Source organism: Triticum dicoccoides, chromosome 2A (assembly GCF_002162155.2).
Source record: "Triticum dicoccoides isolate Atlit2015 ecotype Zavitan chromosome 2A, WEW_v2.0, whole genome shotgun sequence".
NCBI lineage: Eukaryota > Viridiplantae > Streptophyta > Magnoliopsida > Poales > Poaceae > Triticum > Triticum dicoccoides.
In genome coordinates this window covers 578038366-578054477 of record NC_041382.1, presented here as the reverse complement: position 1 = coordinate 578054477, position 16112 = coordinate 578038366, and the positions used below count along the sequence as shown (strand labels likewise).

Here is a 16112-nt window from a genome sequence, read left to right as displayed (position 1 = left end):
AAGTCGACATGCATTTCGCAGCGACCCTCACGGTGACCCCATCCAGCGAGCCTGCCGAGGTGCCTGTTGACGGGCAGACCAACGGGGTTCTCGACGCCTAGATAATTCGTGCAGTAGGAGATCTCTTCGGTCAGAAAGCCCCTGGCTATACCTCCCTTTGGACGTGACATGTTGCGAACGTATCCTTTGAAGACACCATTCATCCTTTCGAACGGCATCATGTTGTGCAGGAATGTCGGCCCGAGTTGGATGATATCCTCCACGATATGGACCAGCAGATGCACCATAACGTCGAAGAATGCGGGCGGGAAGTACATCTCAAGCTCGCATAGTATCACCACGATCTCTTCCTGTAGCCTTCTGAGTTGCCTCACGCCAATCGACTTCCGAGAGATGACGTCGAAAAAGTTGCATACGCCAAATAGCGTTTCACGGACGTGCGCGTCCATGATCCCACGGATTGCAACTGGAAGTATCTGCGTCATCAGCACGTGACAGTCGTGAGACTTCATCCCGCTGAACTTCTGCTTCGCTGGGTCTAGGTATCTGCTTATCTTCCCCGCGTAACCGTAAGGAAGTTTTACTCCTAGGAGGCAGGTGAAAAACTGCTCGATCTCCTCCTGACTTAGAGTGAAGCACGCGGGAGGGTAGTCATTTTCGGTCTTCTTGGCCTTTTTGCCTTTGCGACGACTTTCTGTGTCCTGCTTCGCCTCATCATCATCATTAGCGTGAAGCTCCTGCCTGATGCCCATTGATTTCAAGTCTGCCCTTGCTTTTGGCCCATCTTTGGTCCTCTCTGGCATGTTGAGCAGGGTACCAAGTAGACTCTCGCACATGTTCTTCGTGATATGCATGACATCAAGGCTGTGAGGCACACGGTGGATCTTCCAGTACGGCAAGTCCCAGAAAACAGACCTCGTTTTCCATACCTTCAGCAGCGGCTCTGGCGCCTTTCGCTTTTTTCCCGGCTCTGGCGCCTTTTGCTTCTTTCCCGGCAGTGGGCAGTCTTTCCAATTTTTCAACAGCTCGTCTATTTCCTCGCCGCTCCTCGTACACGGGCGTTTTCGGGGTTCGGTTTCACCATCGAATAGATCCTTGCGTTTCCTCCACGGGTCATCATCGCGAAGCCACCTTCGATGTCCCATGAACACGGTTTTTGAAGACCCGGGATCTCTATCTAGCTGGCGATACGTTGTGTCATCCATGCACCTTACGCATCCAGAAAATCCGTGGACTACCTGCCCCGCGAGATATCCGTAACCGAGATAGTCGTGCACCGTCGTGAGCAGTGCGGCTCTCATAGGGAAATATTCTTTCTCTGCGGCGTCCCACGTATTGGCTGGCGTTTTCCACAGCGTGTCTAGCTCCTCCTTCAGCAGCCCCAGATACAGATTGATGTCGTTCCCTGGTTGTTTCGGCCCTTCAATTAGCATACTCTTGTGAATGTACTTCCTCTTCATGCACAACCAGGGGGGAAGGTTGTACATCGACACAAACACAGGCCAGGTGCTATGTGTGCTTCTCTGGCTGCCAAACGGATTGACTCCATCGGTGCTCGTGCCCAGCATGATGTTCCTTGGATCCTTCCCAAATTCTGGGTATTCGAAGTTCAACGCTTGCCACTGGCTCGCATCCTTAGGGTGACTCAGCATCTTGTCTTTTTTATTTATCTCCGGATCATTTCCGTCATCTTCCCGCTTCTTCTCCTCCCTATCCGCGTGCCAACGCAGGAGCTTTGCTACCTTAGGGTCCGCGAAATACCGCTGCAGACGAGGAGTGATCGGAAAGTACCACACCGATTTTCGAGGAGCTTTCTTCCTCTTCTTGTATCGAGTGACGCCGCACACCGGACATATGGTAGACTCCGCGTGCTCGTCCCAATAAATGATACAATTGTTCATGCACACATGGTATTTCACGTGCGGTAAATCCAGAGGACACACGATTTTCTTCGCCTCCTCGAAACTGGTCGGGCACTTGTTCCCCTTGGGAAGACGTTCGTGCCAGAATGACATGTTCTCGTCGAAGCATGCGTCGGTCATTTTGTGTTTTACCTTCATCTCCAGAGCCATGAGCGTTACTTTCAGGCGGGTATCCTCGGGCCTGCATCCTTCATACAATGGAGTAACCGCGTCTATCTCCAGTTGATCCAGCTTGGCTTTCTCTCGGGCGGCAGCTCTTGCGTTATCCGTCTGCTTGAGAAGCAGCTCTTGAATATGAGGGTCCTGCACCCAACCTCCATCGTCGTCTGCTTCGGCATCTTCATCTTCATGATCATGCCCTTCGTCTTGATCTTCCTCATCATCATGTACGACATCTTCTACATGATGACTGTGTACAGCATCACCGTCGTGATCATGTCCTGGAGATTCTTCGTCTTCTCGCCCGCCCTCACCACGGTGGTACTTGTCTTGTTGCCCTTCCTCATTTCTTGCCCGGCCCCGGCCATGGACGACTCTATAGTCATCTTCATCACCTTGCCACCGATAGCCATCCCTGAAACCACGCAAGAGCAGGTGGTCCCGCACCTGCCCGGAATCCGGGTCCGAATAAGGCTCTTCAGCTTGCATCTTCGACACGGACATCTTATCTCCGTCTCGTTCTTTTGAAGCATCTCGGCCTTCACGGAGCTCAAAAACCTATTCACGATGCCTTCAGTCATCGTGCGGACCATGGTCGCCTGCGGGGTAGATCAAAACGATATTTTAGAACCAAGAAAAAATTTGGCATGACCTTCCCTAAAAATAGGACCAAAAAGAATGCATAGTGCCAAAATTCTCGCCGAAACAGAAATGAATCAAAACATTCCAACAAAATATTGGCAACTATCGCATTTCAAATACCGGTACCTTCAAACACAAACATATATGCAACACCACAAACACATGCAACACCACAAACATACATAAATCTAGCTAGGCCACAAAAAGTGCATGTGCACGTTGTTGGAGCGAGTTAGGGAGAAAAAAAGTAGATCTACATCATGAAGATAGCTTTCCCCTTACTTACCTATCAAAAAAAGGTAATTTCACCACTTAATTTTGATGAATCTATGGTGAAAATGAGGTGAGGAGGAGAAGGCAGCCGAAAGCTTGGAGAAGGAGGTGGAGGGAATGAAGTGGGGAAAGTGAGTGGGTAGGTGTGGGGCTGTCCAAAATATCTTGTTGGGGTCACAGGTTACTAATGGCGCACCTGCAGGTGGTGCGCCATTAGAAGTTTTGCAAAAAAGTAAAAAATATAAATATATATACTAATGGCGCACCGTGTAATAGTGCGTCATTACTAGTTTAAACTAGTAATGGCGCACTGTGAAACGGTGCGCCATTAATAGTTTTGCAAAAAAAAGAATAAGAAAAAAATTACAGTAATGGCGCACTCTCTGCCTGGTGCGCCATTACTAGTTAGAACTAGTAATGGCGCATTGTCGACCTGATGCGCCATTAGCATGTATGAAAAAATGGAAAAAAAATTAATACTAGTGGCGCACCCTGTTTCTGGTGCGCCATTAGTGTCTTCCACACTAATGGCGCATCACCAACAGGTGCGCCATTAGTATATAGTAGTGGCGCACTACTTCCCTGGTGCGCCATTAGTATCAATACTATCTATAACCCTTTTCCTAGTAGTGTTCATCATATTCCGCCAATCCCTCTTTGTTCCCTTCTAACATGGTATCATCCTAACCGAGCCAAACCCTCGCCGCTGCCCACTGCTTCCGCCCTGCGCGCCGCCCCCGGGGCGGTCGGCCTCCATGACCGCCGCTGGGGGCATGCCGCTCCTCCTAGAGTTCGCCCGCCGGTCGTGTTGATCGGTTGCCTTAGAGAGTCTTTTTTCCCGAGCTCGTGCTCCAGATTTTTTTTGTCTCTCTCCCGCCGGTCATCTTGATCGGCATTTCTTTTTTGGTTTCCGATCTTAGATCGGTTTGCGTCGCCCACCGCCGTCGTTGACCCCCGTGTGCCTCTACTACAACACCGGCGCGACCGGCCGGCTCCATCACCGACCCGGCGGCCTCGCACGACAAGCCCTCATGGCCGTCACCCGTGCGCCGGAACACCCGTCGATCTACGCCGGCCGTCTGCGCCCTGCTCCGGCCGGGACTCCTGCATCGCCCTGACCCGACGGCCTCATGCCATGCGGCAGCCCATCATAGCCACTGTTCGCGCATCGGCCCGCCCATCGATCCACGCCACCCGCCTTCGCCGCGTCAGCACGGTGGCCATGTGGTCTGCCTCGCCGGCCTCGTCCTCAGCTGCGTCGGGCTCGTCGGCTGCCTAAGCTCGGGCGCTGCTGCTACATTGGTCGCTCCGGCCTCGCTGCCCAGGCGCCGACGCTGTTTTGGCAGCCCGGGTGCCGGTGCTGACGCGCTCGTCCACATATCGTCCCACACCGTCCGTCATCGCCGGCCTCATCTCGGACTCCGCCGCCACCCCACCTTCGTCGAGCGGCGTCCCCGATCTCTTGCGCGATCGGCTTGATCACCTGCTCGTCCCCGCCACTCATTGTCATGGAGTACGAAAAATCTAGAAGAGGACCTCACCATTTTTGTGGCGGTACGGCGGGCGTCATCGATGTGCATTTCAATTTAACAATATATTAGAAGATTTTTTATCATGCCCAAAGATCATGTCCATTTCAATTTAACGTACGCGACCCTCTGCTCTACTTTGGCAGCTTATTCAACCCGCAGCCTGGTGACCTACTCCATGACGCCCTCGACCGCACTATAAATTGCACCGCAGCTCAAAGCTCCTGACCTACTTACTCATCCACCAATCATCAGTCCATCACACACGCAGCGCAGGCACGGACGACATGGCTGCTGCTCCGGTGGTCGTGCCGCGCATGAAGCTGGGCTCTCAGGGGCTGGAGGTCTCGGCGCAGGGCCTCGGCTGCATGGGCATGTCCGCTGTCTACGGCGAGCGCAAGCCCGAGCAGGACATGATCGCGCTCCTCCGCCACGCCGTCGCCGCCGGCGTCACCTTCCTCGACACCTCCGACATCTACGGCCCCCACACCAACGAGCTCTTGCTCGGCAAGGTAATTACCATAGCATAGCCACCCGACGTGCTCCTTGGCTCCCTGCTAGTAGTTGCCATATCATTCGCACGCGGATGTCTGACCGGCATGAGTTCTCTGTGATAAAGCAGGCGCTGCAGGGAGGGGCGAGGGAGAAGGTCCAGTTGGCCACGAAATTCGGCATCACGCCGGCCCGGGAGGTCCATGGCGATCCGGCGTACGTGCGGGCGGCGTGCGAGGGCAGCCTCGCTCGGCTCGGCGTCGACTGCATCGACCTCTACTACCAGCACCGCATCGACAAGAATGTCCCCGTCGAGATCACGGTCAGTACTACGTACTCCCTCCGTAAAGAAGTAAAGTTGTAGTGATTGACGTACTCCCTACGTATTACTAGCACTTGTTCAACTTCGTCTCATTGACTCATTTATACACATTGAGGCCTTGTAGGTATTGACCAGTCTACCTTCTTGACTTCTGTATGCATGTAGATGGGTGAGATCAAGAAGCTAGTCCAAGAAGGAAAGGTGAAATATATCGGGTTGTCGGAGGCCTCATCATCGACAATAAGACGGGCACACGCAGTTCATCCCATCACCGCCGTTCAGCTAGAGTGGTCTCTGTGGTCAAGAGACGTTGAAGAAGATATAATCCCAACTTGCAGGTTTTTGCAACGACCACAGAACTACCTTTTTCTTTTCACAGTTTGTTTTCAGAATCAGCTTCATAGTACTAACGAAATGTCCTAAAAAGAACTTCAAAATTATTTTCTGTTTCAGAGAACTTGGCATCGGAATTGTGGCGTACAGTCCACTAGGTAGAGGTTTTCTATCCACGGGACCTAAACTGATGGACACATTACCAGAGGACGATTTCCGCAAGGTAATGAACTACCCATGATACTTCATGCGGTTAGCTAGCTTACTTTTCTCCTTCATTTTTCTAACAAATGTATCACATTGCGTTTCCAGAATCTCCCAAGATTTCAGCCCGAGAACATGGAGAAGAACGCGGCGATATTAGAGCGTGTGAGCGAGATGGCTGCAAGGAAGGGTTGCACGTCGTCGCAACTCGCGCTGGCTTGGGTTCACCACCAGGGAAGCGATGTGTGCCCCATACCTGGCACAACCAAAGTTGAGAATTTCAGCCAGAACGTGAGAGCATTGTCTGTGCAGCTCACGGCTGAGGAGATGACTGAGCTGGAATCCTACGCCACCATGGACGCTGTCCATGGTGATCGGTACCACAATGCGTATTTGATGAATCTAAACACCTGGAAGGACTCCGAGACCCCTCCCTTGTCGTCCTGGAAAGCCACTTAGTTGGCTATCATGGGAATCATTATGCTGATGCTTTGTTTCACTGTTTTGAAATAGTTGCAAATCAAATAATTTCATGACCACCCCGTGCATGGATGAAATCATGAAACCACCAATTGTTCACTCATGCCTTCGATCCAAATTAATTGACACAACTCTTACACAACCTCTATACAATATTGTATAGAGGCCGCATCAATTAATTCGAATCAGATGGAGTAGCACAACCTCCCTATGATACGTTCACAACACTACGAAGTAAGAAATACCCTTGTATTTGGAATATGATGTATCCCCTTAGTTTCTAACTTTTTCACTACCTATGGCTCTAATTCTCAAGCGACCTATTACCTTTCGATCACCCTAAATATTTATTTCGTCAAATCAAATAAAGAAAACATGCTAATATTCCCGTTCGTTCCCTGCCCTACAACACCGGGGATCTCATTCCTTGCGCGGGTCATGGGTGGGCTACAAAACACGCACTGTCACCCCCAGTAATGGGTGGGCTGTTAGTTTGTTTATGTCCTTTTTCTTTCTTGCGCTTTTTCTTCTTTATTCTTTTTTCACTTTAATTTTTGTTATTATTTTTTAGTTTCCAAATTTACGAACTTATTAGAAAAGAATGAACTATTTTGAAAATTACAAATTATTTTCATATTCATGGTTTTTTTGAAAATCCCAAACACTTTTTAAATTCGTAAACTTTATTGAAAATCAAGAAATTTTTTCCAATTCATCATTTTTTTCAAATAAGCGAATATTTTTCAAAAAAATAACAAGTTTCAAACTCATGAACATTATTTGAAATTCATGAACTTATTAAAACAGATGAACATTTTTTAAAATTTGTGGATATTTTTTGAACTCATGAATTTTTTGAAATCCATGAACATCTTTAAATTTAGGAACAATTTTGAAATGCGTGAACTTTTATCGACTCCATGATTTTTTTATGAATCAGTGAACATTTTTTTGAACTCGTGACATTTTCTGAATTGACGAACATTTTTTAATTGGGGAACAGTTTTTTTAATCCTTGAACATATTTAGTATTCGCATTAATTTTTTGAGTCAAAGATTTTTTTGAAATAGGAATATTTTAGCAGTTGTGAATGTCCTTTTGAATTCATCAACATTTTTAAAAATTTGGCACATTTTCAAATAGATGAATATTTTAAAATTCGTAAACATTTTTAAAAATATGAGAACAGTTTTTATCTTTGCCATTTTTTCAAATTCGATTCTTTTAAAAGCAGGAACAGTTTTCATTTTGTGAAGATTTTACGAAATTTGGATGGAAAAACGAAAATCTTCAGCAATTTTTGAATTTCAGAATATTTTTAAAATCTTTAACATTATGTATATAAGCCAAAAAATAGAAAGTAAAAGTAAGAAATAAAAAAAATGAAAAAATGAAAGAGAAAAGCAGGACCGCGTCCTCCCCACACATGGGCCGGCGAGAAGTGCGCGTCTGGTAGGGGGGTTGCGCATCTGTGCGTCACCCAGCGCCCTATGCCCTAAATAGGAGGTACCTTTTAAAACATGTCCCAGCCTCCCAGGCAAGCAAACGGGCTGGTACAGTTTCTGGCTAGGACTTGCTATGATTCTAAGACTAGCTATGTTTGGGTGGATTTTACTCCTGATTTATTATTACCTGTTGTACTTCTTGATGTAACATTGCCACGTTATAAATAAAAATGCCAACAGGCTTTCCCTCAAAGAAAAAACACGCCAGAAGCTTTGGCCTTTTGCTGGTGTGGGTGGCAAGATCAGAAGAGACATGACAATGACAACCCTGACATATTGCAATTTGCCAAACGGATATGACTCTGTCCCTCCTCTCAAAAGAAAAAAGATGTGTATGTCTCATTCGTGCATGCTCATAAGAGACATGACAAGTACAACCCTAACGTATTGCAATTTGCCAAACCGATATCACTCTGTTCCTCCTCGCAAAAGGAAAAGATATGACTCTGTCCCATTTCATGCATCCTCAGATCATCCAAATCAAGTAAGATGACAAATCTAGCTTTTGAATTTTACCACAAGCCAAACATATAAAAAACATGCAAAATAGATGTTGACGAGTTTTCAATATCAGACAACTAGCCACCTAGGCAACACAGCCTAATTTAGGGCAATATGCTAGAACTATAATGCAATGCCGGATTCAGTTTAGCCGCTAGTTTAAGTTGGTGCTATTCTTTTGATTGATGATCACTTACTTGGCAACAACATTTATTTATCGATTTAGTCTGTGTTCAACCATGAGTAGCACTGCCTATGGATGTAAACAAGTAAGAACTGCGTGGATGATTATTTAGATGATCGATTGCACAATTATTGGTGCCAATTGTATGATCAGAATATTCCAATGACATGTTAGGTGGTACAGATTATAATTAAACAATGCATGTTAGAGTCTTCAACTCTTAATAAATGGTGTTTGATAGTTAGAGTGGAGATTCATTACATTGTTAAATCAGTCGCGTACGTAGGTACATTTCCCTGCAAAATATATTTAGGTATATCCAAACAGGTTAAAAATTGCAAGACTGGAAGTTGACCAGCACGAAATGTCTATGTTCTTGAGGAGCGCCAGTCGTCTCCGTGGTCGCTCCACCGCTACAAAGTTCTTCATCGATTTTTTTGTGTCTTATATCGTGAATCTGTAATGATGACTTGGCATGGCCTCTAACTAATGGTTTTGTTGACGTGGATGGCAAGCTGTAGGAGTAGTATATAAGAGACATGACAACAGACAGCTTGTCACATTGCAATTGCATCATCCTGAGTAGACCTCTCTCGTGTGCCATGATTTGGTTGAGCTACCTAATCAGACGTTAATTAGCAAGGCATGAATGAAATTAACAAATGGCACATGGACGTGGATTCCTCCGAAAAACGACTCATGTACTTGTTTGACATGCTCGTAATGGGCAAACTCCATCTGGACAGCTCGGAACAGGTTTTCGCTTCACTTTATGTACTCCCTCCTTCCATGTATATAGGGCCTAATGCGTTTTCCGGGTTAAATTTGACCAAATGTTAGAGCAATAATATATGACATGCAATTTACACAAAGCATATTGTCAAATTCATATGCGAAAGGAGCTTTCAATGATATAATTTTCACATTATGCATGTCATGTACTATTAATCTTATCAATAGTCAAAGGCGTTCTTAAAAATTCTATATAGATAGAGGAGGGAGTAAATAAAACTACAGTACCAAATGATAAGGCATTGAGAAAGTCCCATGAAGTTGATCAATAAAAAAACACGACAAAACTAACCGAGAACTCCAAAAGCGCACAAGAGCACGCAGTTAAACTCGTCCAGCGAGTCGCCGAGAAGAAGCGCACAAGACACACCATCGCCGTGGTTGCCCTGCCAAGAGGGTCATGATACGAAGTGCAACCGTTGTTGCTACAACTCAGGGAGACAAAGTTTTTCACCCTCAGTGTCGGAACGTAGGGAGAGGACCACGGCGTCGCCCCAAGAGAAGCATGACACCCACATGCATTGCCCGCCGCCACCGCCGAGGCGCAAAGCTTTCGCTCGGCCCCACCCGCCGTATAGCCCGCCATTCGAGGATCGATGTCCTAGCATTATTGGCACCAAGACCGTTCCCACGCCAAGCCTGCAGCCACCGACTACCGTTGGGGAGGGCTAGAAGGACACTCCTTCCCCGCCCCTTGACAACACCTAGCCACGTGCCCACCATCGAGCACGGGTAGATCTAGACAGCGGTGAACTCCACCCTAACAACCATTGACTGCCACTTGCAGAGGTCGATGTCGAGTCCAAGACCGAGGCCCACCTACTACGGTGGCCGGATGTGGTCGGGACACCCGTCCGCAGCACCATCTGGCCCCTGCCCTGCCTGAGTAGAGAGCGAATCATGGGAAACCACGCCCACCGAACAAAAAGAGGAGGGGGGCGGTGGTCCGCTTGGCAACAGATCTACTGTGACGCCCGGATAATTAGACTACAGTAATTCCCTGCTAATGATGCCACGTCACCTTTATCACCGTAGATAATCTTGGGTTAGTTCTAAAAACCGATTCCAATTCAAAATTGAATTAAAGGCAAACAACAAAAGTTTTTAAACTTTAAAACTAAAATGTCCGGGTTGTGCCAAGTAATGCAAAGTTAATTATGGTGAAGAAATCCCACTTTTATAAAATGTTTTAATACTCTAAAATGATTAAAACGGTAGTTGAAACGATTGAAAAAGTGCCTTTGATATTTTATAAAATGATAAACTATTTTATTTTGAGGTAAAACTTTTTAGGGTAGTGGGTTATTTTGAAACACTATTTTTGAAGCTATTGTCATATTTTACTAAAATGAAAATGCAGTGTAACTAAAATTAAAACAGAAAAGAAATTAAACAAAGCAAAAAAAGACCCCTCCCCACCAGGCCTCGGCCCAGCTAGCAATCAGGCCAACCAGGCCGACCCACTGGCCCAACCAGCCACCCCCACTCCCCTTATTCCCCTCCCGAAACCCTAACCGCTCTCCAACCCCCACTCCCCACGCGCTCCACTCCCTCCCCTGATTCCCCTGGATCGGGATCGATCTCCCACTCTCCCCTCACACCTCGCTCCTCTTGCTCCCTCCCGATCCGGATCGGGGCGCAACGGCGCCCCCTCGCCACCGCTCCGCTGAGGCAGCGCCCCGCTGCCCACCTCGGCCGGCGCCTCCCGTCTTCGCCACCAGGCTGGCGCCCCTCGTCGAGCCCCTCTTCGTTGGACCATGCCGGCAGGGTCCCGCCGGCGCGCACCGAACCTTGCCGCGGCCGCTCCCGGCGAGTCGACCCACCTCTCCGACGCCGACGTCCCAGAGCGCCTTCGCCGGACCTCGTCGCCGCCTCACCGTCCTCCTCCTCATCTCCTCCTCGCCGGACCACCCCGCGCACGCTGCCCGAACCCTACGGCCCCAGTGAGTGCCTCCCCCTATCCTCTCGGTCTACCTCGCGCAGCTCACGCGCCTCGTCGCGCCTGTCGCGTCAACGCTGTGCTCGCTACCCCGTGTACTGTTGTAGCTGCTGCCGGCCGCGGCCTCCCCTGCGCGCGCCTGGCCGTGGTCGCCCGCGGCCTCGCCCACGTCGGCCACCCTACCCTCACACCCGCGTCGTGCCCCGCTCCACCTCTGACCTCGCCGGCTCCGCCTGCCGCTGGCGCCCGGCCATGGCCGTAGCCCCCCACTGTCGCGCCATCGTTCCCCCTGCTCTCACTCCGCCACGCACCGCCCTGCCATCGCAACCTCATGCCGGCCTGCGCCCGTCGCCGGCGCCCCCCACCATTCGCCTGGGCCAGTGCCCAATCAGGTTGGGGCTTCGCCCGCAGCGCCCGAAACCACTTTGGCCATGGGCCAATGACATAAGGGGCCCACGCCCCTGGAACGACTTTTTTAAAGAGGTGTTAATAAAATAAATAAATAAATAAATATTAATTAATTAGTTGGTTAATTAAGTTAAAAATCATGTTTAACTAAACTAATTAAATGGGTTAACATAATCTAGTAATTAAACTAATTACCATTGTTTGGTTAGTCTAAGCCTATGACGAATGGGACCCACACGTCAATTTGACCTAGTCCACCTTTGTCCCTGCCGACTTCATGATGACATCACGCTGACATCACAATTGCTTTTTCTAATTAAATTAATAAGATAATTCCAAATATGATTTAAATCTTTTAAAATTAATAAAATAAACCGTAGCTCGGTTGGAAAAACTGTGTACATGAAAGTTGCTCAGAATGATGAGACGAACCCGGATACGCAGCCCGTTCGTCCGCCACGCATCCCTAGCATAGCGAACGCGCAACTTTCCCCCTTCGGTTCATCTGTCCAAAAACGCAAAACACCGGGGATATTTTCCTGGATGTTTCCCCCCTTCACCGGTACCACCTCATACCGCGTTAGGGCACCCCTAGCACCGCTACTTGTCATGTCATGCATCGCTATCCATCTGTTTGCTTTATAATTATTGTTTCTTCCCCCTCTTCTCTCGCTAGACACCGAGACCGACGCCGCTGCTACCCAGTACGACTACGATGTTGACGACGCCTCTCTCTTGCCAGAGCAACCAGGCAATCCCCCCCCCCTTAATCACCAGATATCGCCTATTCTTCTCTATACTGGTTGCATTAGATTAGTGTAGCATGTTACTGCTTTCAGTTAATCCTATACTGCTGCATAGCCTGTCCTTGCTACTACTGTTGTTACCTTTACCTGCTATCCTACTGCTTAGTATAGGATGCTAGTGTTCCATTAGTGGCCCTACACTCTTGTCCGTCTGCCAAGCTATACTACTGGGCCGTGATCACTTCGGGAGGTGATCACGGGCATATACTATATACTTACATTGTTACATTACCAGTGATACTGTTTGGAGATGGGGGCTGAAGGGCAGGTGGCTTCATCCAGGTAGTGGTGGGCCTGAGTTCCCGACGGCCCCCGACTGTTACTTTGTGGCGGAGCGACAGGGTAGGTTGAGACCACCTAGGAGAGAGGTGGGCCTGGCCCTGGTCGGCGTGCGTGAATACTTAACACGCTTAACGAGATCTTGGTATTTGATCTGAGTCTGGCTACTGGCCTATACGCACTAACCATCTAGGCGGGTACAGTTATGGGCACTCGATGTTGTGGTATCAGCCGAAGCCTTCGTGACGTCAGCGACTGAGCGGCGCGCGCCGGATTGGACTGGAACGCCTGCTAGGCTAGGTCTGCTTCCGGCCGCGTTCGCAACGTGCGGGTGTGCAAAGGGCGATGGGCCCAGACCCCTGCGCCATAGGTTTTAGACCGGCGTGCTGACTTCTCTGTTGTGCCTAGGTAGGGCTGCGACGTGTTGATCTTCTGAGGCCGGGCATGACCCTGGAAAGTGTGTCCGGCCAAATGGGATCGAGTGTGTTGGGTTATGTGGTGCACCCCTGCAGGGAAGTTAATCTATTCGGATAGCCGTGATCTTCGATAACAGGACGACTTGGAGTTGTACCTTGACCTTATGACAACTAGAACCGGATACTTAATAAAACACACCCTTCCAAGTGCCAGATACAACCCGGTGGTCGCTCTCTAACAGGGCGACGAGGAGAGGATCGCCGGGTAGGATTATGCTATGCGATGCTACTTGGAGGACTTCAGTCTACTCTCTTCTACATGCTGCAAGACGGAGGCTGCCAGAAGCGTAGTCTTCGACAGGATTAGCTATCCCCCTCTTATTCCAGCTTTCTGCAGTTCAGTCCCCATAAGATACCCTTTTTCCATTTGATACCAATGCATACATAGGTAGTGTAGCTCCTTGCTTGCGAGTACTTTGGATGAGTATTCACGGTTGCTTTTCTCCCCCTTTTCCCCTTTCCTATACCCGATTGCTGAGACCAGACGTTGGAGCCCAAGAGCCAGACGCCAGCATCGACGATGACTACTACTACTCGGGAGGTGCCTACTACTATGTGTAGCCCATTGACGGCGACCAGGAGTAGTTTAGGAGGATCCTAGGCAGGAGGCCTGCGCCTCTTTCGATCTGTATCCCAGTTTGTGTTAGCCTTCTTAAGGCAAACTTGTTTAACTTATGTCTGTACTCAGATATTGTTGCTTCCGCTGACTCATCTATGATCGAGCTCTTGTATTCGAGCCTTCGAGGCCCCTGGCTTGTAATATGATGCTTGTATGACTTATTTTATTTGTAGAGTTGTGTTGTGATATCTTCTCATGAGTCCCTGATCTTGATCGTACACGTTTGCGTGTATGATTAGTGTACGGTCAAATCGGGGGCGTCACAAGTTGGTATCAAAGCCGACTGCCTGTAGGAATCCCCCTTCCACACTCCTTGGCCGAAGTCGAGTCTAGACATTACAAAAACTTTTACTAACATGGTTGTGTGCCTTACGGGCCCACGTTACCATTGGGTGGAATTAGCATCTTTTATTCCTCGACCTATACTCTGGGACTCTAATCTCTCCTCTGTTCGGGTTAAATGATTTTAATAACGCCAACTCTAGGTTCTCGTAACTACTTCCACCCGGAGAGCCCCTTACTCCAGATGATTGCCTGTTTCACCAGAAGATTCCGAGGATACTCTATGATGTTCTCTCGAGACTTTGTGCCATCGCTTTTGCAATTCCCTTTCGTTGATAAACCCCCTATGGATAACCACATACACTTGCCCTTTTAAATACCATTGATCTTGTTATTACAAGATATGCCGGAAATTCTCTCTATTGTTCCGAGAATATTTTGTGTCTACTGCCTTGCAGTTCTAAGCCACCTGAATACCCCTATGGATAATTCCTTGCACTTACCGAGTATCCGCCTTTCCCCAGTTGTTTATGTGTTTCACTCAGGTCTTCGAAATAATATTCGATCTTCCGAAAATCCTTAGCACTTATTGCTCTTGAAATTCTTGCTTGCTTGCATTATGGTTAAGCCCATAAGTATAGTAACCTTATTGGCAGCCTTTGTCACTATCATTTTGAGTCCATTGATTTAATATGTTGCGAATGCTCGCAATCCTCAATCAGATCCTAGAATTCATCCTTTCGACTCAGACATCATTTTAAACGTGAGCTGAATCTCGACCAACCAAATTGTTGTCGATTTTACCCCTAAGCTTACTCAACTTATCCATCCTTAATCAGAGCATTTGCTTCTGATCCTTTGATTTAGAAATCATAATTCCTTTACATGGGAGCTTTGAATTAGCCAGTTGCTTCTATAATCCAATGCCTTTGCATGGTTTCTTCATCTAATAGAGTACCGATACTCGCAACAACTCCGTTGTAGACCACAAACCCCTTGTTGGATTATTATCCGACAGTGTCCTTCATATTCAACAAGCTTGTGAGCCTTTTCCATGGGTATACAATGCCTTTGGTAAATTGTATCCTCTGCCTTGATAACCATACTCTAATTTCGAGCTTGCATTATTTACTCTGAAGTGTGTGGTATATATTCCTAAGAGGCCCCAATGAGTTGAACCAACGCCTTCCCTAACTTGTTTGAACCCATAAGATTTCACGGGTCATACTTATATGGTATTGCACCAGGTAAAACTTTCAACAACTAATGTCATTTTTGTAACACGAGAAGTGAATGAAAGGTTATGCATTGAAGAAGTGGGAGTCGACCTTGAACTTAGTGTTCATGCCCATGGACCCGATGTGGAACTTATCATGGAAGCTTCTTGCAAAACTTTTAATCAGTTGGATACTTCTTTCGGTGACTTTAAATTGGATCCCTTGCAACTATGGTTTTGGCCATATTGATATTCCTTGATTCCTTTTCTCGGACAAGTTAAAGCACTTGTCTTTTGCAGATCAATACACTTGTCAACCCTCTATTTTGCTCTACCTCCAAGTATTACCCCCTGGTATCTCGAGATTATCACTGAACTACATAACTTCTTATGAGTTCTTCATCAAGTACTACATTCTCACTGATTCCAATTTTTCACGGGCTCTGAGTTATTAAACACTCAAAGACATCGATAACTAAATCGAGTCCGCACCGTGATTAAACAACTATTAGTAATCCTATTTAATTACGAGTTTGTACTCGATCATGCCATTTCTAGCCTAATCGGCTATATCAGTATTGTGCTGATTTTAACTATGCTACCTGGTCCTTATTTTCGTAGCACCATTTTCGGCGATGAGCTAAGCTTACGTCGATCTTCCTCATCATATCATTTCGCCTTGAACAGCAAGCTTGATTTCGAGTTTATGTCGTACCCTTGGTTCCCATAACTTTTTGCTTCATCATCA

The 16112-nt window shown here is 47.6% G+C and overlaps 1 protein-coding gene across 1 annotated transcript; it reads left to right on the top strand.

Moving 5' to 3' along the window:
• The first annotated feature begins 4772 nt into the window (after positions 1–4772).
• On the top strand, positions 4773–6466 carry LOC119355481 (probable aldo-keto reductase 3). Its single transcript, XM_037622291.1, has 5 exons — positions 4773–5037; positions 5148–5339; positions 5505–5677; positions 5793–5895; positions 5985–6466. Exons 1-5 carry the CDS (start codon positions 4813–4815, stop codon positions 6333–6335), a joined length of 1044 nt encoding a protein of 347 aa, XP_037478188.1. The 5' UTR covers positions 4773–4812; the 3' UTR covers positions 6336–6466.
• Positions 6467–16112: the final 9646 nt, after the last annotated feature.

Coding starts and splice junctions, on each gene's coding strand:
- LOC119355481 (XM_037622291.1), top strand. CDS start 4,813: ATGGCTGCTGCTCCGGTGGTCGTGCCGCGCATGAAGCTGGGCTCTCAG. Junction 5,340..5,504: donor ATGTCCCCGTCGAGATCACG/GTCAGTACTACG, acceptor GTATGCATGTAG/ATGGGTGAGATCAAGAAGCT. Junction 5,678..5,792: donor GATATAATCCCAACTTGCAG/GTTTTTGCAACG, acceptor TTTCTGTTTCAG/AGAACTTGGCATCGGAATTG.